The sequence below is a fragment of the Echeneis naucrates genome, chromosome 22 (assembly GCF_900963305.1).
Source record: "Echeneis naucrates chromosome 22, fEcheNa1.1, whole genome shotgun sequence".
Taxonomy (NCBI): Eukaryota; Metazoa; Chordata; class Actinopteri; order Carangiformes; family Echeneidae; genus Echeneis; species Echeneis naucrates.
The window spans coordinates 18,911,441-18,935,499 of NC_042532.1; the positions used below are offsets into that span (position 1 = coordinate 18,911,441).

Below are 24,059 nucleotides of genomic sequence, written 5' to 3' on the forward strand. Positions count from 1 at the left end.
CAGTTGTGCACAGTAGAGTATAATAATCAGGAACAAATGCTCTAAATAATATTTTTCCTGAAAATGTTAAAGATCCTCGAAACAATTTATCTTTTAAAATTCATTATTGAATGTATAAATCTAAGGCTTTTTTAAGATCAACTGAAGTTACTTTGTGAAAGTGTATGAGAGTTTATATTGAAATTAAGTGTCTGTTGACGTTTACTTGATTGCAGCAAAAAGCATGTCTCATTGTATTTATAGCCTAAAATTTAGATTTAGATTTATTACAGCAGATTAACCAAAAGTACTCAACAGTAAACTGAAGACATTACAAAAACTGGTTAAATCTAAAATATTATGTGTCACATAGTCCTTAAGTGAATATCCTGTATTTTATTTAAACTGCTGGTCAGACAAAAGATAAAACTATTTTTATATTATATTTATATTTAAAAGATATTAAATAAGAAAAATTCTTAGTCTCAGTCTATCCATCACGATGTCACCTGTCTGTATCCATTTCAGGTATGTTAACTAATAAAATTGTAAGATAAAATGAAAACTAGTTATATAATCAAGGATAATTTAACATGATGATCTCTCAAAGTGAAAAGACAGATATTTTACCTTCTTCTTCTTTTCATTTTATGGCAGATTGCAATCTGAGATATTTTAGTTTGAAAAATATTGATGTTTTTATTGGTCATTTTACTCCATCATTTCATTTCTCATCAGCATATTTATGTCCAACATCCTGATTCTGATATTCACACATGCTGTGAAAGAGAATTAGACAAATAATAATAATAATAATAATAATAATAAAAAGAGTGGGAGGTGTTAAGAATTAAATGCTGACATGTCTTAGCCGGTTTGTCGGGCATGTTGTGTGTGTGTTTTGTGTGTTTTTTTTTTTTTTTGTGTGTGCAGGCTTGTCCCCAATCTGCCATCACATCCGGCCCGTCACTCCGCCTCCTCCATAAAGCCGCTCATACACGGAGCTAGCCGCTAGTTGGCTAACGGCACTGACGGAGCAGGAGCTTTGTTGCCCGGGGTAACTTCACCTGGAGACCGCACTCAACTCAGCCTCGACCCGAAAAGGAGAGAGGAAATACGTTTTTTAAAAAAGAAAAGGAACTCAGTCACACAGAAGACGTTCAACCGACGGCGGTGGAGCGAGTTAAACCGAAGAAAAAGGCTCAACATCTGCCGCTAGCTTTGTTCCAACTCCGGCGCATACGTAGTTTTAGCTCGCCAAGCTAACTACGCTAACTCGAGAGAGGAAAAGGCCGCCCCCGTTGAACCGGAGCCTCGGTTAGCTCAAAAGCAGAGGGGGGGAAAGCGGATCAATCCTGGCACATCAAAGTCGCCTCCTCGCCGTTTGGATCGGAAAACCGTCGGATTAAAGGGCAGAACACCGAGAGAGGATGGCTCTGAAAAGGATCCACAAGGTGAGAGGCTCAGTCGTTGAGCGTTAGCTCGCCCAGCTAGCCACCCCACCGTGTAGCTAGCGCCGCTTTCGATACTGAAACATGGCGGTGAAACCTGTTTTCGGGGAAGTGTCTTTGTTTTTGTTTTGTTCTTCCACATCTTTAATTGTTGTGTAATCCCTCTGTCATTACGAGTTAAGCACGTTGTACTTAATTAAAATTATTATTTTTTTTATTCTTCTCATCATTGGCCGCCGGCTTTTCCCAGCTAGCTTAGCTAACGTTAGCAGATTTTTTTTTTTTTTTTGTCTCAGCTTCAATGTGTTCGTCGAGCTGGACTGACGACAAGAAAAGAGGCCGCATGGATTGCCCAACAGTCTGTCCCTGTTTCCATAAACACACACATATATGTATATTTGAATGTGTCCTGGTTTAGAGGAGGGGGGGGGTCCGATCCTGGATCCTGACATCGAGGTCGGCCGTCAAAATATGTTGCAATAAAAGCGTCGACGGTCGGAGTTACATGACTCATATGACTGAGAGGATCCGTGTTAGCTGGGAGAGCTGTGCTCATGATACATGTCCTTGGTATGTGCTCCTGTTTGTTCACATCACAGGGTGTGTGTCCTGACAGTTAAATGGAGGAAACTGACAAGTGAAAGAGCAACACCTGCCAGTTCTCAGCGTCAGCGTTGTGTTAATTTATTTCTTTCCCTTCTGCCCACCCCTCCTGTTGTTGACTAGAAGCTTCTCTCTGGGAAATTATAAACTTAGTTGTGAAACAGTGTATGTCAGGAGGCCGGGGTGGGGCTGTGGCCTCCACTTCACTCTCCTAAATAACTGTAGACCTAAAAATATCAGTGTGTGTGTGTATATACATGCTTAGGTCTCATCTTGCTGTTAACTGTGAAGAAGATAACAAGGCGGACCAACCTGCCCCTGAGCTGGTGCGGGTTAAACATGGAGGGGAGCTGTGGGCGATAACACTGGCAGGAAGGAGGGAGAGGGGGGGGTTAGCGTTATGAAATAAATAAAGCACAGGACCCTTGTGCACCTTTTCTAGTCACCCCCATGTTGGCATTCACACTCGGCATGTTAATAGCGACCCGTGGCTGTGCGGTGGATTTCACGTCTTGTCTCCACATTATTTTGTCTCAGCAGATTCCTGTGATCTAGTTGGTTATTCTTTTTAACCTCTTCTTTTCATTGCAGGAGCTTAACGACCTGGCTCGTGACCCTCCAGCACAGTGCTCAGCCGGCCCAGTGGGTGATGACAGTAAGTATCCCAGACCTGGTCAGAAATTTTGTGTGCTGCAATTAATAATCTGTGACAATTTTCACTCATGCGAGGAATGGCGACAAATTGACTGCTCTGACCTTTGTACACACCTATATGGTTTTTGGCCATGTATAGCAAAAGAAATTAGATCACAGCAAATGTGTGTTGTTGTGGTTTAGCATGGCACTGTTGGGAGTTTGGCACAGGCCACTTTTTAAAATATGCTTTATCATCGGAAAGGGTTTGACAGTTGGATTCATGCTGAAAACTGAAAAATGTACATGTTTCCTTGCAGATTTACAGACTTAAGAAATTGTGAATTTTAGACTACTTTTACTTAGCTAACCGTTAAAAGATTGATTCCTCCACTGAGTTGATTATTCTTCAGTACATCCAATGATTGACCAACAGCAGTGTAAAACCAGCTCAGATGCTGTCATAGCCATAAAAATGGTGACTGGAAATATGCAAAGGGAAATGGTGTTACTGGAAAGCGACTGACATGTTTTAGAAGCCTATTTCCTGTCAGATAATGTTCATGAGACCTTTTGTTGTGTCTTGACATTTGCTGTCTTTTTTCTGCAGTGTTTCACTGGCAAGCCACAATCATGGGACCTGTAAGTAAATACTTAATGACATTGTTGCTTCCCTTTCAAGTAGCATTTAGAAATTTGTCGCTGACATTGTGTTCCTAGCTGCTTTAAATGTGTTCATGAGATAAAGGTCAAAATTTGACTTGATTTGCAAATGTGAGTCAATTTCTTTTTTCTTTTCTTTTTTTTTTTTTTTAACCAGAGTGACAGTCCATATCAGGGAGGTGTTTTCTTCTTGACAATTCATTTTCCAACAGACTACCCCTTCAAACCACCCAAGGTAAGGCCCACAGGGCTTTTCTTTTGTTTTGGTACATTCTATTAATATAAGGTATATTGATTAATCTGTCAAATCAGCCACCTCCTATATCTGTTGTGAAGCACACACAAGTTTTTTGTAACAGTAACATACTGGGCAGTTTATACAATGTCAGGGTCAAACATTGTGTGTGTTTGAATCTAGATCAACTTTTATTTACTAGCTGAAAATGCATCATAACAACATGTTCAGTTGTTTTGCACAAGGAAAACATTTTATCGGCATCGCAACTTTGTTGAAGCCACATCTGTCATACCAGAGGGTTGTAGTCATGTGCATCAGACGTCACTGCCCTCCTTGTTAAGGAATTTAAATTGCATTGCAACACCTGGTGACCTGGTTTGACGTGGCACTATCTTACTTGTCCTCATTATTGTTTTTGTTTTTCTTTCCAGGTTGCATTTACGACAAGAATTTACCACCCAAATATTAACAGTAATGGCAGTATCTGTCTGGATATTCTCAGATCACAGTGGTCTCCTGCACTTACTATTTCTAAAGGTATGGACAGTCATGAAATGAAGCCATGAGCTCTGGACAACAACCTTATCAGTTGAAACTTGAATCTGAAATTCATATCTAAGCTGTTGATTTGAAAAAATCTTAAATGATTGCCTACCCTACAATTAAGAACAGCACGTGTTTCAATGTAATCTCCTCTAGACTAAATTGTTTTATTGCCAAGTGTCAAGCTTTAAGGAAACGATAACTGATACTTTACTGAATAGCAGGAAATAGCAATAGTAGTTAAATCGTTGTCCTTTTGTTTTTTTTGTTTTTTTTTCTTTTTGGCAAGGTTTTATATAAAGCCTTTGCAAGTAATCTTAAAACTGCAAATAATAAAATTTTATGTTGAACTTTTGCATTCAACTAATTTGGCTAAGCTTTTTGTAATCAATTTTAGGTTTTCTTAGCTTTGTTTTTTAACTTAAGGCAACGAGAGGGAAGATTTTGCCTTAATTTGACAAACTGTTGTATTAACTAAGATGGAAAAATACTCACGTAATTACTTTTGGTTTTTCTTTCCTGTAGTTCTTCTCTCCATTTGCTCACTCCTATGTGACCCAAATCCTGATGACCCACTAGTGCCAGAGATCGCACGAATCTACAAAACAGATAGTCAGAAGTAAGTGTTGTAAAATACTCAGTAAACATGAAATAACCAATTCTGTATCCCAAAAGGATGGACATCCCTGTAGTCGATATTTTATGGTGCATTATTCCCTATAAATATAACTTTCATAATCACACAAGTCTAGTATGTAACCTAGTTTTACTCTGTCAGGTACAATAAACTAGCTCAGGAGTGGACAGCGAAGTATGCCATGCTTTAGGGTAAGGCCAAGGGGCCCTACTGCATCTTGGGTAGTGCAATGGGAGTGGCTGGTTGTGTTGTGATGCTCTGGTCACACTGGCATAACCAGAGGCTTGAGTCTCTGTTATGAAGTCTACGACTGCAGAGTGAGATTTGACTGATTATACTAATCTGTCTGGTTCCAGTAAATAAGTTAACATTCCTACCAACCCACAGATAAAATGTCTTTTGACAGCTGTGTGTGACCACTAATACATACCAGAGAAGTGATTATCCAACAGCAGTGATCACAAGTCCTGCTACAGTAACAGTAGTTGATGCATGACATTTCTCCCATATACAAAATAAAGTGAAGTATTAGAAAGAGAAATATTTAAAGTTAAAGCGTGTACCAACAAAAGGTGACTGTGCCACAATTATTGGAAAATCAACACGCAGGGACCTGAGTTTTGCTTCAAATGGGTGATTGTCATTGTTAATGATGGGTTTTTTTATTTTTCAGTTGTTGCTCTGGCATAGTAAAGCAGTGTCCACAGGGACCAGTGCAAAAAATGTTCTTCCTGGTATGTTAGAGGTCACATCAACAGTTGGCTGCCAAGATGAACTGAATTCATGAGCTATCAAACTGTAGCCAAGAGATAAAGAATAGGGACAATACGAACTGGTCTCCTTTTATGAAGAGAACAATATATTGCCTTCACGAAAAGGCAAAAAAAGTTTTTAATTTATTCATTTTAAAATTAATCAACAACCAGCTGTGGGTGTTTGGAAATAATTGTCTCTGTTCTGAAATGACTGCACGCCTGAAGCTACCTCCAAGGAAATCAAAAAACAACAGAAAGCGTGGGGAAAGGAGGAATTACTTTTTAACGTAGAAAGATGTGTTTTGAGGTGTCCCCACAAATAAAAATGTAAATCAGGAGTCTATGGAAACCAGTTCCATAGAATCTGGAAATATTTGCTTGTTCAAGCTGTCCCATTATTGAGTAACCACCAGCAGTGAGGTCTCTGCATGTAAATGGAGCCACTAACTCCAGCATGAAGAAGTTTGTTCTTGCCTTACTTTAGGTATTAGTGCACACACAATGTCTGGCTTATTAAAGAAATATTGTACTGCTGTAAATAAGAAAAGTGTATGTGTGACATGTCAAGTATTTGTGTGCATACACTGATTTTTGGGGAGGCAACTTTGCTTGGTCAGTTTTTGAGTGTGTACAGGTGCATGTGCTGTAATAAGCCCTGACCAAAACGAGGGCAAGTTACGAGACCTTTTGAGTTCTTTAGTTAATTCAAATGTTTGTTTGTTCTCTTTGCAGATACACCAAAATGGCAAAAGAATGGACACAAAAATACGCAATGTGATGTCGTCGTTTGAAAAGCCAGTGGAAAATGTCACTGATTCATACTTAAAATTCCAGGGTTCTGTTTTTCTTTTTCACTTTATTTCTTCGTTAATCAAAGCATTTTACCCCCTCCCACCCAAAATCCCTTCCCTTTCCCACCTGCGCGCTCATAAGAAGATAGTGTTTTCTCTCTCTAGGACACGTGCCAGTTTCTGTGAGGTTTTGACTCCCATTTTGTGTGGAGGTTTTAAAATAAATAAATAAATAAAAATAAATATCACCATGGTTCTGAACACTCAGCTTGAGCATGCACCAGTAAGAGTTTTTCAGCCTAAAATTGGTGAGGTTAGTCATTTCCTCTGCACACACTTAGTAGAATCAGATTCAACTGGTCTCGTGATGCTGAACGGATCAAGCCCACAGTGATCCAACTGGTTCGCTGGCTCGATCCTGTGGGTTGATGGGCAAAGCATTTCTGGAGAAGCCTGTTTTGTTTTTTTGTTATTATTGTTTTGTCATCCCCAAAATTCAGGACTTTACAATTTCAGAGTGGCAAAATTCTGTCTGCATTTTGTTTGCAAGTGGTCAAATCTGAAAGGAGAAGTCCCAGAGAAAGCGGTTTAATGTCTCCTTGACTGGTGACGTTGGTATGTTCTTCTGATCATTAGTATAGGAATTTATTACATGAGGAAAGAAGTGTATCTTATTCCACTATCAAAGTGTGTGTACAGAGAAGCACAGCAGTATATATCAATGTTAAGGAAACAAAATATAAGAACTTCAATGTTGTATTTTATGCATGTTAATAAAGGTAGGCTATTATATCTGATTATGTTTCTGCAAATTAAGTGGATTGTAAGGCTGAACAGTTGGAAAAAATTTGGTTCCCCTCAAAGGCTTCCTGTTTCTTTTTGTTATTTAGAAGCCAGTAGATGAGCAGTTAGTTTTATGCCCACTCAAACACTGTCTTCTTGTAGCCCTAAAATATTGATGCAAAGCTAATGGTTGATAATCAACTTGTGGCTCTGTTTCTTTTTAGTTTTCCATTCAATAAAGTTACTTAAACCATAAAGGAGTCTCGTGTTTTTTGTCTTTCTTTTAAATATATGAGTGAAATTTGTTGAATTTGTGTGAAAGCTTTATTCTCTTGTGGAGTTTTTATGTGAAACTAAGTCTGAACAATGGTGTTTGATAGTTGAAAAGGATGTTGACTTTTCTTCGATAGCTAAAGGAGGAAAATGTGAAGGCTGTCCTGCAATAGTCTTTGTTTATGAAATGCACAGAGGATGATTTGCAGAATTTAATTCCTGTGAGATTAAGGCAGAAATAATAATTTAGCTTTGCTCTTAAACTGCCAAGAAGTAAATAAAATATTTGCAAAATATGAGTACAGTTTACATTTTCTAACAGCCAAAATAAAGACATCAGTTCTTCATTTTTTTGGACTCATTAAAGTTTTGTATGTTTCCTTTTGACCAGTTTTGGTCTACTGAAGAATCATAAAAAACACTTTATATAATAAAGAAAAACACCTGGACATTTTATTCTGAAACTTCAACAAACAGAAAAATGAACCATTTCGCGCCAAAGGTTTTCCCTCTTGCGCGTCCTCTGCCCACGTGACGTCGCCGGCTGGGTCACATGATAAAACCCGGAAGTGCCCGGACAAAAACATAAGTAGTAGTTCGCTTTTAAGGGCTGTTTATTTTTTTACTAAGCATGTCAGCGACAAGCCACAAGCTATGACTGCGGTCGGAGACACTTCCATCTGTGTTGTCGGTGTTTGGTTTTGCTCGTTTGTCGGAGTTTTATCCGGACTTTCTTCGGGGCTGGACGGTAAATGGAGCCTCTTCAGCTCGGATGGATCCGTCAGTTTGCCCGCTGAGGTGCCTGGATGTGTTCACTCGGCTCTGCAGCAGCAGGGACACATCCAGGTAGGAGTCCGGAGGGGTTCATATAAAATACCATCATTAGAAGGAGCTCCGTGTTTGGACTGTAGCACTCTGATTTTCACTGCAGCTTTAAAATAAATCAGCTCTAATCCAAACTTCTTCCTCATGATGCAAGTTGATTATTTGATTTTTTTAGGTATTTAGATCTGTGCATTGTGTTTCTATTAGTAGTTAGTAAAGTGTTGGGTTAGGGTGATGTGTTTGTACCTTAAATATTTAATTACAGCTGCACAACTAATCGTAATGTTATGTCTGTATGGCTGTATTATTGTTATTATTATTATTATTATTATTATTATTATTGATAAAAGATAAATGTTGTGCCACATTTAATAATAAGTGTGCTGTCCAGCCAACAAAATGAACATGCTGTTTTGGTGGAAGACAGCAAAAAAAAAAAAGGTGCTGTGAAAGCTATATACATATACTGCAGTTATTGTATATTATTATTATTTTATTAGTCTTTATATCGATCATCTTTTATACAATATTAAACCTCTGTGTCATGAAATAAGACTGAAAGGATGTTAGAAGGTATTTTTATTAATTACAAAACAATCAGAAACACCATTCTATAATAAACAGATATGTCATTGTCTTTTTTTTTTTTACTCAAAATGTCTGCATATTAAGTAGCATCAGTTTTTAACAATCCTCCTTTTCCTTTTTTTTTAAGGATCCATATTTTAGGTTCAACGATCTGTCATATCGGTGGATTGCTTTAAACAACTGGACATACGTCACCACGTTTAATGTGTCTGCCGAAGTGAGGTCAGTACAGTTTTTATATCACAGGTATCAAAGCATCCTCTGTATCCTGATTCTGATTCACTCTGCACCGACAGGACCAAACAGAAAATACACCTCGTCTTTGACGGTGTGGATACCGTCGCCTCCATCTGGCTTAATGGAGTCATTCTGGGCAGCACGGACAATATGTTTCGTAGATACGTATGTGACGCATAAAGTCAGCAACGTTACTTTTATGTGAACACATCATGTTTTTGCTTCCTCCTGATAACGTCTGTCTGTGGTGTGTAGGACTTCCCAGTCAGAGACTTGCTGGAAAGGAGTAATGTGCTGAGAGTTTGTTTTCTGTCTCCGGTTCTTTATGCCTCTGAGCGAAGGAAAGCTCATTCTTCCTACAGAGTTCCTCCCGAATGTCCTCCAGATGTTCAAAAGGGGGAATGCCATGTCAATTTCATCAGGAAAGTAAGTGCGTCCTTCAAAGTTTCTTCGCTGATGTTGGAAAAAAAAAGTAAAAAACTTTCTGATGAAACTAGTTAAAGTGGGGCAGCATTTCTATCTGAGAACATCTAAATATTCAGTCCCTGTTGTGCTGCAGGAGCAAAGCTCTTTCAGTTGGGACTGGGGGCCTTCGTTCCCCACGATGGGGTTGTGGAAGGGAGTTCGACTGGAGGCGTTTGACATCCTGCGGCTCATCCAGGTTTCCTCTGTTCCTCTCTACAGTAGGTCCATAAGAGGGTCTTTGAATTTGAAATATTACTGCCATGACTGCCAGCTACTTTTCAACGTGCCGCTGTAGTCAAGTTTCCTTGTGTTTCCTGTGTGTCCAGATTCCAGCCTCTCTCAGTGGGCCGTCCAGGTCGAGCTCCTTGTTGATGTGGTTCAGAAAATAAACGGCCAAATCACCCTCTCCATACCTGAGCTGGACTCGGAACAGACCGTGGAGACACGGTTTCTCTCTGGAAAAACCAAGAACACCTTCATCCTTCACATAAACACGGTACTGGAGACGTCGTGGTCGCAGTCCGTCCTGAGAGGCAGCACACTGAAAAATCTCGGCCATATTTATCTTCTTCTTCTAGGTTTTTTACGACTGAATGCATGTTGGGCTGATGAAGCTGGTGAGTAAAACCTTTTCTTTACTGCCTAAGTGAAAGTTTCTCCGGTTTTCAGAGCAGCCAGGTGAAGCTGTGGTGGCCCAACAGTCACGGTGACCAACCCTTTTATCAGCTGAGCGTCAGAGGTTTCCAGGACGGATTTTTAATCCTGAATACAAAGTCCAAGGTCAGAGTTCGCCGCCTCGTCAGTGCTTTAATTCTACCTCAGTAGTTTAAGATTGAGAACATTATGGGCAGCTCTGTTTCCCCTTCCCAATTAAAACAACAAAAAACCAAACAAACAAACAAAAAAAAAAAAAAACTGAACTGCACACTCCAGTGGATTGAAAGTGCTGATGAAAGTTTCACCTGCAGGTGTATTTTCGCACGGTGGAGCTCGTCCAGGAGCCAGTTTTTGGCTCTCCGGGACTGAGCTTTTATTTTCGGATCAATGGAAAACCAATTTTCCTCAAAGGCTCCAACTGGATCCCGGCCCACTCCTTCCAGGATCAGATCTCTCCTGCTGTGTGAGTGTAGTTTGAAAAGCTGCTTTTTTTTTTTTTTTTTTGTTGAACAGCCTGCAGTTTGATTCCTGCCTGCTCAGAGGAATTTTAATGACTGCTTATGATGATACTCTTAAAGCTGCTGCTCTCCGTCTTTTCCCCTCCCTCTGAGTCTTCAGGTCAGGTGTCTGTCTGACTTCACAGGAAGAGTCTTGTTTGAACTACTGAGGAAGATTCAGTTCTGTGTGTTTTATATCTTTGTGTGTCCTGCAGTTTGAGGAACTTGTTGCAGTCGGCAGCAGACGCTAACATGAACGCGCTCAGAGTCTGGGGGGGAGGAGTGTACGAGCAGGACCTTTTCTACAGTATCTGTGATGAACTGGGAATCATGGTAACGCCTCTCATCCTCCGTGTGTATGAATATGGCTTTACTCCTCAATATGACAGCCACCACAAACGGAGAAATGACCAACACATTTGCTCTGGGAACCTACGTCTAGTCACTTTGTCGAAGATGTTCAAATTCGAGCTCGTGTTTCCTGTTTTAGCCTGCTCTGGTGGATTCACAGGTCAGAGGTCAACTCTGACCGAGCAGGCAGCCAACAGAAAACCTACTGCACTGCACACGGAAAAGTAGATTATCACACAACTTGACTCATCACAACTTGGCTCTGAGGCCCAGAGGCCCAAAAAGAGGAAAATACAAACTGGGCAAAATTTAGAATGATGTATTTACATAAAAGAAAGCCAAACACATCAACTGGATGCACCCAGAAACAGAGTGATGGTGGAACATGAGAGCGTTTGGGCTGAACTCCAGCTTCCTCCCACAATCCAAAGACATGCAGCTTACATTGAATGGTGACTTTAAATAGGTGACTGTGAATGTTTGTGAAAATGATAGAGGGAGGATTTCAAATGCATTCTTTTGTGGAGCTGCCTGACTCCCCCAGTTTCACTAATACCAACAAGCAGCAAGATGCGTGATTACTGTGATTAGAATTTATTTGCTCTCTACATCATCATGACATCATTTCCTTTTCTGTTAACCGTATTCCTGTGTCCTCTCCAGTCTTCATTTCACCTGACTGTTTATAGAGTCAGCACTGATGTTTGTTATATTTGCTGCCTGCACAGCTGATCTTTGTTTACTCTGGTTTATTGTGTAATGAGCTGACAGGCGTCACAACACCAGCCTCCTGTTCACTGTGTTCTGAGTTTCTCATTAAGGAAGAGAGATTCTTATTCAAAGTTTGTTAGATACATACGATGACATTTATAAAATCTATAAATCAATCATTGGATGTTCCACCATTACAAAAAACTCGAGCAGCACTGTTCCAAATGCTGACTGGAGAAATGCTTGACTGATTGAATGACGAAGCGTAGAGCAGATGGAGGCTCGTTGTGTTTAAATTCATGTTTGTTTTTAGATTTGGCAGGACTTCATGTTTGCCTGTGCCACGTATCCGACTGAAGACGACTTCATACAGACAGTCAGAGAGGAGGTCGTCCAACAGGTGAGCGGCGTATGACTCCATTTTATTTTCTATAGTACAGAACTGCAAAACCGAAACATAGTTAAAAGAATAAACGTTTATACAAAGATTAAAAAAAAAAATAATATATTGAATGTGTCAACTTAAATGTAAATATGAACATTTAACTGTAAAATTAAGTGAAGAATTAACAAAAATTTAAGAAAAAATATGTTAAAGTTTACAGTGCGTTGTGTCTAAAATGTGACTCCAGGACTTGTGTCTTAAATGGACGGTTTTTATTTTTCCCATCAGGTGCAGCGCCTCAAGTCTCACCCCTCTATAATAATCTGGAGCGGAAACAATGAAAATGAAGCAGCTTTGGGAACAAACTGGTTCAGTATTCCAGCTGCTGAGAGGCCTCGATATGTAAAAGACTACGTGAAGCTGTATGTGAACAACATCAGGGAGATTGTGCAAGAAGTGAGTCAGCATTGAAAGAACTGCTGCTGCAGATCTAATCTTCTGCTCCTGGTTTCCGTGAAATCCAAAAGCGAAGGCGTGACACGGTCTGATCTCTCCCACAGGAGGACCAGAGTCGGCCCTTCCTCGTCTCCAGCCCGACAAACGGCGCTGAGTCGGAGAGGGAGGGATGGGTGGCGGCGGACCCTTACGATCCACATTACGGCGACACTCATTTCTACAGCTACGGCCACGACTGCTGGGACTGGCGTTCTTTCCCGCGAACACGCTTCGCCTCCGAGTACGGCTTCCAGTCCTGGCCTTCGTTCTCCACTCTACAGCCGGTAATGAAGGAGTCTGAGGTCTCCAAGCTTTCATTTTTCCCTCATTAGCAACCAAAAACGACAGAATGGTCAAATCTCTTGGACTGACTTTACTGTTTAACTTGAATAAAAACAGGAAAAAGCCAGCATGCTACGCAGCAATAAAGCAGGAATGCCCAAACAGGAAGAAATACCAAAAATGAAACTAGTGAAGATTCACAGGCTTGGTGAAGTCCGTACGGTTCAGTCTGTGCTGCATCTCGTTTCTCTTACGTTGCTGTTGTTCACTGTCAGAATGGTGAAGCAAAAAAATAAGAAAGACTTTGTTGTTCAATAAAGCATCTTCATGTAAAGTGTCGTCATGGTATGAAGTTATGTTGTTGTTTTTTGTTTTTTTTTTTACCTGTTGTGTTTCGTGGTGTTTCAGGTTTCCATAAAAGAAGACTGGAGCTACACCAGTAACTTCTCTTCCCACCGTCAGCACCATGAAGGGGGGAACCAGCAGATGTTACAGCAGGCAGCTTTACACTTCAACCTGCCCAACTCCACCGATCCGCTCAGCAGATTCACCGACACGCTCTACATCACTCAGGTGAACACACACAAAGTCACGGCCGACTCTGAACAGATGCAGCAGCGTCACTCCCTGCTTCAATCAGGAGCTACCTCTTCCTTTTTTAACACGATGGGCTCAGTTTTGTTTTTTTTTATGATTTTGAATTGGTGTTTTTGTTACGTACACACAGTAATGATGTCCAGCGATGTTCTTGGTCCAGGTCATGCAGGCTCAGTGTGTGAAGACTCAGACTGAGTTTTATCGGCGCAGTCAGACGGAGATCATTGAGGGCAAAGGTCACACCATGGGTGCTCTCTACTGGCAGCTCAATGACATTTGGCAGGCGCCTTCCTGGTCCTCGATCGGTGCGTAAACAGCTTACCGAACATTTTCACACCTTATTTATCAATTTCTTTTTTTTTTTTTGTACTTGTTTGTATTTTGAACTTGTTTGTTTGCGTGTGCAGAGTTTGGTGGGAAGTGGAAAATGCTGCATTATTTTGCGCAGAACTTCTTTGCCTCCGTCCTTCCTGTTGGCTTTGAGGACGGAGACACGCTGCTCATCTACGCCGTTTCAGACCTGAGTCAAGACCTGAAGCTCCGGGCTGTGGTGTGTTTTTAACTCTGAAATCTACAGGAGGAATACTGAGTTATCATGGAATAAACAGCCAACAGTCTGTGTACTGAGACACAATTAGAGAAAAGACAATTACAATTCAAGAAATGATTGTTAAACTGAATTACAAACCAGTTCCTGTTTTTACTGTTTCATAAATCACTTCTGTCCTCATTTCCTCTTGAGAGAAATTCATTAAATAAAAAAAGAGAATAGAAAACCCTTTAAGAGTTTGAATGATATGAGCTTTAAGGACGCGGCTGTTTATTTTCCATTTAAATGAGGCAGGTTAACATTTAAAGGCTCAGTTTTAGCAATCGAGGATGAATTCAGTATGAACCTCGACACAAATTCATATTCAACGTCGACAACAACAACTGGGCCTTATTTTCACTTCTGTTATTTCAGTAAATGTGTGGTCATTGCAGAAACAGGTTTGTTCATCTGTCAACCAGGTGACCGTGTACTCCTGGACCCATCCAGATCCCGTGTGCTCGCTGAAGTCGGACCCCGTCCTGGTCCCCGGAGGCAGCGCCCTGGCCATTTTCAAACAGCCGGTCGCTGCCCTGCTGGCCGGATGTGGACGCTGCACACGGCTCACCTGTCTGCTCACCTTCCACCTGGAGGACGGCGGCGGCCAACGAGGTCCCACCAACCAGCACTTCCTGTGCTCCCCCAAAGACGCCCAGGGACTCCAGAGACCAAACATCACAGTGAGGCCCCCGTCTTATTCATTCATTCAAGACAAAGTTACACAAATCTGGAATAACATTTTTAAAAATGGAAATAAGAAAGATAAAAAACAAAAGACTAGATTATTTTGTTATTACATTATGTTATAATATTTTTTTTGTGGGGCGGATTTACAAAAACTGTTTCCCAACAGCTTTTTCAGAAAATAAAGAACCAGCAGTCTGAAGGAAATAAGACACAATCATTACAATAAATAGATAAATGAATTTAGCCATTTCACATTCTTTAAACAACACACATTTGTGTGTGTACTATTTTCTCATTAAATTCATTTTGAATTAACACAAAAGCAGGAGGGATGAGCCAGTGAACTCACTTATTACATTTAATTTAATCATATTTATCATCATGGAGGAGACATAAAAAGAAAGTTACAGCTTATTGGACTAAATTGATGCCACGCTTCTTGACTTTGTCTGCCCCTGCAGGCCGAAGTGCAGCAGGATGAGTCTGGCTTCACCGTCACACTTCATTCTGCCGCCGTGGCCGCTTTCGTCTGGCTCGACGTAGGAAGCGTCCCCGGGCGTTTCAGCTCCAACGGCTTCCTGATGGTTTCTAGAAACGCGACGGTCAGCTTTACGGCGTGGCGTCCCACCAGCGTCGCAGAGCTCTCCAGGTCCCTCAGCATCAGATCCTTAGCTGACGTTTACTGACAGCATGACGGCAGCAGATGACGCTGTCCTCTCATCAGCTGCTCATTTCTAACTGAAGTTTCGAAAACACATCTGTTGATGCCACAGTCTCACTGAAGGCCAATTTTCAAAAGTTGTCGTCTTGCCAAACAAAGGAAGAAATCCGAGGAAACTGGGAAACATTCAGCTTTTGCACAAACAATCACACAAATGGAATCAAATGTGATCAGTAAAACGGAAATACGGGACATGTACAGGACGAAGCGGCTGGCTGACATTGATGAAAGCCAAAGAATCTTCCTGACAATGGCTGAAGGAGAGAACAAATATCTGCTATCTGATTGTATTTTGCCTTTTTGCACATAATTCATGGAGTTAACAGAACAAAGACTGTAATACTTGACATTACAGTTATATTTACAGTTCAAAATCACTTTGGAAATATTGATATGGAAGTATTTCTCATGCTTTTTATGTGAAAGGTGGAGAAAATAAAATAATAATAAATATTGACAAGTTAAATAGTAACACACTCCTTTCTTACCTAATAGTTACAACAGTGCTTTTTTCACCTTAATAAATCAATGGAATTAAACTCTGCCTTTGCTTGGTAAAACATTTTTGCTCTAATAAGATAAAAAGGTTATTAACAGTTAAACATTCACCAATACACAAATCTTAACTAACAAATATCTTGTTGCTAATATTTGTAAGTCCAACAATGATCCGAAAGCTCCCCCCTGCTGCAGATGAGCAGCTTTAAAAGGGTTCAGGGTGTTTTTGTGTTACATCAGTGTGTTCTTTCCTTTTTGGTTCCTGCACTGACCTGCAGCTTCCACTGGGAGACGACAGGGACCTTTAAACTCTCATTCACTGATGTTTATCTTTTTTTTTTTTTTAACGTTTCCAGCTGATGCATAACTGAACTGAAGGCACAGCTGTGAATGAGTCTGCAGCACACACACACACACACACACACACACACACAATACAACAAGGGGTGTGTGTGTGTGTGTGAGAAAGCCACAGCAGAAAGCTTTAAATGTGAGTGCCTGCGGTCGGTCAGCTCCATTTTCCCCCCTCATGGCTCTGCAGGCTGATCTTTGATCCGGCTCCACAGCTGATCTGACCGACAGGAAAACCAAAAAAATAAAAAATAAAAAATAAAATCCTGAGTCCTGCATGGACCAGCTCCAGCAGAAGTGTAAAATGTTCCCAGAGGAGTAGAAGGACAGCCAGGATTTTATTTCCCGGAGCGAAGAGATGTTTCACTTCACAGGTTTTTTCAGCTGCGTCGCACTTTTTCTTGCATCGTCCCGGAGCGAAGAAATGACCGAAGGACGCACATTCCTGCACAATGTTTTACACTTTTACGGCCAAAACGCCTCGATTTCGACTCACAATCTGGAGGATTTACTCAAGTTAATTTCGGCCAGAAGGCCCGAGTCCATAAATGAAGGAAACCCACTGAAAAACCAAGAGGTGAGATTACAAAGCACTCAGGTTTATTTCTTTTATTTCATCTTATTAAAGCTGAATCATCTGCAGAATTAAAATATGATGATTAATAATTTATTATGTGTTTATCAGGTTATAACGTTTATTAGTGGTCTCATTATTAAGCAGAGTTTTTAATTACGTTTATCATCATCATTATTGTTAATGTTATTAAATTGTGTGACTTTAGATGATTTCTGACTAAATGCATGATTTTGAATGAAGGAGTTGTAATAAATAAAAGTGATTAATATTGATTTCAAGAGCACAACAGGTTTTAAAGCATTTCTGTTTTAACTTTAAATTAACATTTATATGTGAATAGCTTTCAACCTTTTCAATCTTTTTTTAAAAAATTCGTGGTATTTTGCTGTGAAGAAGGAAAACTTACAAACTTAAATTTGGCAATGATGATAAAGAATCTATCGATAAGATACTCCTTATTTTAGATTCTTTATTGCCATTGCACATTCCTGATAATTGAAAAAGATGAAATATGGTTCGCAGAGAATAAGAAAAACACGTAATAGAAGTCCAAACTAAGATGTAGGAACATTATGAACGCAGCAGAAAGATTTAAGAGGTTTAAAAACTCCTCTAAAATGTCTGATGGCGTCTCTCTGGCCTTCAGTGTCCCTCAGCAGAGCACATCTTATCCCAGTTCGGGCTCAGTAACGTCAGTCAGCTGACTGTGGGACATCTGGACAGGATCTGCCCCGCCGTGTTGACCCAGGTGCTGCTGCCCTCCTGCCCCTACACCGCCCCCAAGACTCTGCTGCTTCCAGACCACACGGGTGAGTTGCTTCATCACCACTGCTGCACACCCCTCCGCATTATTTGTCAAGACCCCTGCAACTCAAATAAATTCACAGTTCACGGGGGTTTGTTTCCTCGAACTGGCTCTGGTGGAGCTTTGCAGTTCATTTATAAAATCAATGAATTAGAAAAGAAGTGGGGAGAGAACATGTTTGAGCTCAGTTTATCTACCCCACCGGCTCACCTTACACATCCTGAGCAGAATCAATATTAGAACGATGCAAATTTTAAGAGTTTTATGTGAATTAGATAACAGGAACTCAATACAGTTCAATGGCACGTCAAGCTCCATCTTCCAAAACGACCAGAAAGTTGAATCCACGTGTTTCTGAAGCCGTTTCACTCCGAGCTCCTGTGAAATGACGACTGTCAGTAAGTGAGTGCATCCCCAGCACTGACTCTGACTGTCAGTTCAGTATCAGAAACTGGAATTTTTGTCATTATTGTTGAGTAATCTGATTATTTTCCATATTAATCAAAGACTAAATTCTGTGTGTCAGGTCCTCTCATGTTAGGAGCTGGAACATTTCTGCTTCATAAATCACTAAAACTATTCTCAGTTCATCAGAATATTTTCCTGTAGACAGTTAATTTTATTTATTGATGTTGAGTTCGGTTAAACGTGGGCCCCTCTCTGTCCTGGATTGACTCAGAGCCGCTGACCTCTCAGATTCACAATCACTCGGTGCTGTTGACACAGTTACAGCCAACTGTGACTGTTGTTCAGACTGATGTCTGAGGTTCATGCTGTTTCCTCCTCCGGCCCCGAGAACACAATTTCTCCTCTGCAAATAAATACTGTTGTGTCTTTTGTTGAGTTTTTTGGCGGAGGTGCTTTTGAAGGCCCGGCTGCTCAATTAATGTCAGAAAAACGACACAGATGAGTTTTAGCGGAGGCGCCATTTTCCCAAAAGTTCAGTTTCCTCCACACAGGGAATGTTTGATCAGGACTTTTGCTGTTAGTTGCTATAACGGAGATATGAAGGGCTGATTTCAGTTCTTCCACTTACAGCTACATTTATTTCACTGGTTTTGCTCTGAGTTTAGACTTTCAGGTGTTTTAGTATTGCATGAGAGGAAGATGTGAATCTTCTGTTCGGCCTCAAATAGTCTGCAGCGATTCAGTATATAATCAGTTATAATCACAGTAACCTCATGAACTTTACTGATAGTGAAAGAGATGTGATTTTTTTTTAGTTTTGTTTCTAATTTTAGTAGCAGTGATAACAGCCGTGGCTCAACAGAAAAACCCACACAGATGGAACGTCTAAGGATTTTTTGGTCCTCTCTCTCCTGACAGTGTGGGGTTGGGGCTTTCTGGCCGTCACTGTGATCAACCTGGCGTCTCTGCTCGGCCTCCTGCTTATCCCCTTCACCAAAAAACCGTACTTCCCCAAAATACTCACCTTCTTCGTTGGCTTGGCCATCGGGACGCTCTTCTCCAACGCCGTCCTTCAGCTCATTCCAGAGGTTTGTACGAGATGGAGACCTGCTAAGGTGAAATCCGTGAATAAGTGAAAAATACATGCTGACATTGACATTTTTCTGCCAATCCACAGGCTCTTGGGTTTGATCCCAAAGCAGACAACTACGTGGCGAATGCAGTCGGGATATTCGGTGGATTTTATCTTCTATTCTTTGTGGAGAAGATTCTGAAATTGCTCCTGGGAGTGGAGCATGATGTAAGTAAGCAGAGCAGAAAGTTTATCAGGAGCAAAGCACGTTTCTTTTACCATCAGTCCTAAATCATTTCAGCTGTATATCTGCCACTGAATTGCTCCAGTTTATCGGCTAATTAAGCATCTAGTTGCTGACTATCAAGATGACATTAAATCTGATGTTAATCATGTACGGGTCATTAGTGTCACAGTCACCTTTTTTAAGTTGTATAAAGGTTAGAAAAACTTTATGCTGTCAGGAAGTCCTGGAAGACGACAGCCACATTTGGAAGTATATGGCCCAGACTTGGGCTGAGGACGTACGAATATGTTGGACAAAGTTTGATTTTAGGTATGAAGAATGAAAGTTTACATTTTAAATTAAGGGGTTAAGTGTTTTGGAAAGGATAACTTAGAATTTTAAATCCTCTTTCGTGGCTGTAAGACTCATAAGAACCAGCTAACTGAGCTCATAAAACTGCAACTTAAAAAAACAAACAAACTGATTTAACCCACGAAAAGCAGTCTGTTAATGTTGAGCTCAGCATGAGCACAGTTAAAAAAAGAAAAGAAGAAGTTCAGGAAAATACAACAAGAGCACAAAGTTGAGCTGAACAGCAGGAGCTGCATGACTAACAGGATAAATGACCCTGAAGCTTTTGGCCTGGAGGTTAACGAAGGTTAACGACAGCATATTTTTTAATATTTTTAAAAACCGAGCACATTTCTCTGAATTTTCCCTCCATCTCCTTCCTCCCTCCTCCGCAGCACGGCCAGAGCCACTCCACTCCTGCAGAGCCGCCCGCAGAAAACTCCCTGCACAACGGAGACATCGTGGTGAAAAAGGACTCCATCATTTTAACCAGCATCACCACCATCGCCACGGACAAGTGGAGCCCGAACCCAGAACCTCCAGATGATTCCACCGCCAACGTACTGCACACACGGCTGCTATCTACGACCTCATTACACTCTTTATTAGAAGTTGAATGATCTACTCACTCTGCACATGCCATATTAACCCAGCCAGCAACCTTGTACTCAGTGATCTATCAGACCATGAGTAGCTGGAGATCGAGATAAGCTTCCAAAGACAGTGAGTCTTATCTAAAGTGACTGTGGGCTTGATGGAGGTTTGCTGACCACCACAGTCCTCTATCACAGACACACCCGACTGGAACCCATCACTCATACTATAGTTAGATGAGGGTCATTTCAATGCTTGATCAGTCGTTAGAGTGGGAGATACAGTGTGCGTCTCGGGTGAAAGCTCTGATGCTGGATATATCAAAAACCTTCCCAAACTTTGAAGATTTGGCAGCTTTTCGCTGTAGTTTGGACCCAGCGCTTTAGTTTTTTCTGCCTCTCAGACATTTTGCTCATTTATTGCACACGTGCTGATTAGATCTGCTGTTAATGTGTAACTGGGAACTCTCCTGGGTCATACCCTGGAGTCGACCTTTTGAAGGGATTAAAATACTACAGCAAAAAACAGATATCCCTGTGGAAGCGGGCTGACGAAGCTCAGCTCCTTCCTCCCCTGGTAAAAGCTGGAATTGTCTGAGTTGAGCACAAAGGCTCCTTGTTTGTCCGCCGCCAAGAGAAGGGGCGCCTTGTCACTGCTGAGTATCTTCAACCAAATTGCGAAAGCTGTGTGGATGTCCCCCCTGGTTCTCTTGTTTCCCATTAACAACATTTGCACCTTTAAGAGAAGAGTTCTGGCGCAAACTTTTAGGCAAAGTATTTCCTGTGGTGTCTTTTACATTCTGTGGCCCAAAGATGGACTTTGGCCTTTGTTGGTGACATGCTGACTTTGTTGGGGCAGAGGATGAATCAGGATGAATCCCCTGACTGACCTTTAGTACCAGCATGAGTTTTTGTGTGAAATACCTCAGCAGGACCTGAACTGTCTCGAAATCTATTACAAGAAATGTAGCACCATCATCAAATCTCAAACTGCTAACATCATTCTCAGCAGAGCGACAACAAAAAATCATCCAGCGTTGTTTGGCCCACGATCACCAGCTCTGCCTTTTATTTACTGATGATTAATAAATGTTAGTTAGCCTTTAGCTGAAAACACTGCAGCCTTTCTTCTGTGTAACGGTGTTGGCTGTTTAAGCAGACAAATCAAATCTTAATTCAGAACAAAAATATAAATATTGCTCTTAATTTGTAATATTGGTGAGGAAATTATGAATCAAAAAGGTTCAGCTTTGTCCTTAAATTCCTGGATGATTTGAACTTTGTGTTCGCATCAGTAAACGTTAACTGTCGTCCCTCCTCAGGATGGCCAGCCACCTGCTGTGATGTGCCACTGGCTGCGTGGGCAGCGCATCACCAGCATCAAGACGGTGGCCTGGATGATAACACTGAGCGACGCACTGCACAACTTCATCGACGGCCTGGCCATCGGCGCCTCCTTCACCGTGTCCATACTTGCGGGGTTCAGTACCTCCATTGCAATCATATGTGAGGAGTTTCCCCATGAGCTGGGTGAGTGATCAGCAGCAGTCGACCTCCTCAGTCCTCAAAAGTGTGAGTCACTGCAAGGTCACTCTGTGCAGCCAAACACTGAGTTAACTCACAGAGCTTTATCTTAAAATCTGTCGGAGATTCCAAAGTTACAAAAGTCTGGGTGAATTTTGTGACATTTAGGATATTTCCGTTTGAGCCATAAAAATCTGGGCTTTTAATCTTTGAATGGGATATTTGAAGGTGTAAACATCACATGACTTCACTGAAGAGCTGGAGGAAGCTGATAAAAAACATGAACAAGATGGTTTTCCTAACTCTAAAGCTCCTGGCAACAAAATTAAAAGTTTAAAATGGTAAAAAGTGGCTGATATCTTTTCAATCCAAATAAAAGAGGCCATTAAGAATTTATGTTTTTTTATCAGCCTCTGCTGACTAAAGGCAGAACTGCAGCGTTTTCCAAGAATATGCTCAGCTCCTTTGTGTCTTCAATTAAAATCATGCAACATGAAGAAAAGTAGAAAAATAAAAAATATTGTCACAAATAGTAGAAAAGCTCGTTTGTTATTGGAGGGAAATTTTTTTTTATTTTGGTTTGAGTTATATCAGAAATTAGTTTAATACTAAAGCGAAAACAATCAATCAGCCTGTGAACTGTGTTGTTTTGGTCCCTCTGCAGGCGATTTTGTGATCCTCCTCAACGCTGGTATGAGCATCCCGCAGGCCATTTTCTTCAACCTGCTGTCAGCCATGTCGTGTTACGTCGGCCTCGTGTTTGGAATTCTGCTCGGGAGTAATTTTGCCCCGAACGCTATCTTTGCCATCGCAGGAGGAATGTTCCTGTATATTTCACTGGCAGACATGGTGAGTTACATTATGTAGTCTGGAGATATTATAAAACAAACAAACAAAACAAAATTGATAATGTGTCTCAGAACTAGTTTCTGGATTTGCATTTACAGCTTGATCTGCCCTGAAGTGGCCAAAAATATGAACGAATACGACATTAAAACTTGATGTCACATTATTGTGCTGAAATAAAAAGTGTCTTGAACAGGAATTAATATAAAATGAGACAATGGATGCCACTTCAATAAACCAGACAGCGGTTTAAGCAGAGATGAGTGTGTTTTTACCATCTTCTATTGGTTAAATATAAACATAATCAAGGCAGAAGGTCAAAGTATACACCCCTAGTTGGCTAGTTCGTTATTATTCTCTTAAAGTTTTACACCTAAAAACTGTACACTGGAAAGCAAAGGAACCAGCCCTAACAAACTGTGGGCACGCAGAGAGTTATTGTCAAGTGTGTCAAGGCTGTTTGTGGTCTTCACTTTGTGGACATCAGCAGTGAGGCCTCTCCTCCAGTTTCATTGCGTTGAAACAATATATAACTTGTAACCATACAAACCAGCCCATTCATGCTGTTATTACCTCCCATTATGTGACCTCCCGAACAATCACACCAGTGTATGTTGCGTGTGATTGTACAGTGCGTCGGACAGATATCTGATTGGTCTGATGTCATTTTCATTCCTGCAGTTTCCAGAGATGGACAGCATAGCCCGGGAACAGCAACGGACTTCCACCAAGACCATATTCTTCCTCATCCAGAACGCCGGCCTGCTCACCGGGTTCACCATCATACTACTGATCACCATGTTTGCAGGGGAGATCAACCTGAGGTAGAAGGGACGAAAGACAGAAACTGAGAATAAATACAGCTCTGAGCTGCTTCCATTTCTGCTCACAGCTCATTGGGCAGGAAAATGAATGTAAAGTGAATGTTTTGTACGAACAAAACAAAATGTTTAAAGGAAAAAATGATCCTTTTTGTTGTTTATCTTTTGACTATCAATATAGTGGAACATTTATTCCATGAAAAGGGAAAATCTTCACAATCATTTGATGTATGAAATCTAGATAAATTAGTTTTAAGGAGACAATAAATTATTTTTCTTCATATTGTGAAGTATCTCACACTCATTGTACCTCAGAGTTGTTGCCATGTAAACTAATGTATGCTGTGATATTGTGACAACATTAACAGTCATTTTTCTGCCTGTTGTGGCAGCAGAGTTCGACCTCTGTGTCTTGTGACCTCTCTGACCTGACCGGGTCTTTTTAAGGGTTGTACAGCTGGATTGTTTTGTCTGTATGTTTTACAGAATGTATTTTGCTGTCTGCTAAATAGACTTTGAAATGAATAATGTTAAGATTTTGATAGTTTTGA

At 40.8% G+C, this 24,059-nt stretch overlaps 3 protein-coding genes across 4 annotated transcripts; all 3 read left to right on the top strand.

The window, feature by feature from the left end:
* The first annotated feature begins 978 nt into the window (after positions 1-978).
* On the top strand, positions 979-7,333 carry LOC115035601 (ubiquitin-conjugating enzyme E2 D2-like). 2 transcript variants are annotated; one of them, XM_029493501.1, is made up of 8 exons: positions 979-1,433; positions 2,625-2,688; positions 3,277-3,308; positions 3,487-3,564; positions 3,999-4,104; positions 4,636-4,729; positions 4,889-4,938; positions 6,235-7,333. In XM_029493501.1, exons 1-7 carry the CDS (start codon positions 1,410-1,412, stop codon positions 4,935-4,937), a joined length of 447 nt encoding a protein of 148 aa, XP_029349361.1. In that variant the 5' UTR covers positions 979-1,409; the 3' UTR covers position 4,938; positions 6,235-7,333. The 2 variants fall into 2 exon arrangements, with proteins under 2 accessions (XP_029349361.1, XP_029349362.1); XM_029493502.1 differs by lacking the exon at positions 4,889-4,938.
* A 593-nt stretch (positions 7,334-7,926) lies between these two features.
* Positions 7,927-15,968, top strand: manba (mannosidase, beta A, lysosomal). Its single transcript, XM_029493845.1, has 17 exons — positions 7,927-8,195; positions 8,890-8,984; positions 9,059-9,164; positions 9,255-9,425; positions 9,559-9,682; positions 9,791-9,960; positions 10,134-10,244; positions 10,433-10,584; positions 10,834-10,951; positions 11,994-12,080; positions 12,354-12,521; positions 12,626-12,844; positions 13,251-13,415; positions 13,600-13,744; positions 13,847-13,989; positions 14,451-14,708; positions 15,177-15,968. The coding sequence occupies exons 1-17, from the start codon at positions 8,004-8,006 to the stop codon at positions 15,399-15,401; spliced, it is 2,649 nt and encodes an 882-aa protein (XP_029349705.1). The 5' UTR covers positions 7,927-8,003; the 3' UTR covers positions 15,402-15,968.
* A 675-nt stretch (positions 15,969-16,643) lies between these two features.
* slc39a8 (solute carrier family 39 member 8) lies at positions 16,644-23,515 on the top strand. The gene is given in 8 exon segments (XM_029494147.1): positions 16,644-16,862; positions 17,509-17,671; positions 18,994-19,163; positions 19,253-19,375; positions 20,120-20,284; positions 21,613-21,847; positions 22,506-22,690; positions 23,369-23,515. Coding segments are annotated over 8 exon segments (1,407 nt in total).
* Positions 23,516-24,059: the final 544 nt, after the last annotated feature.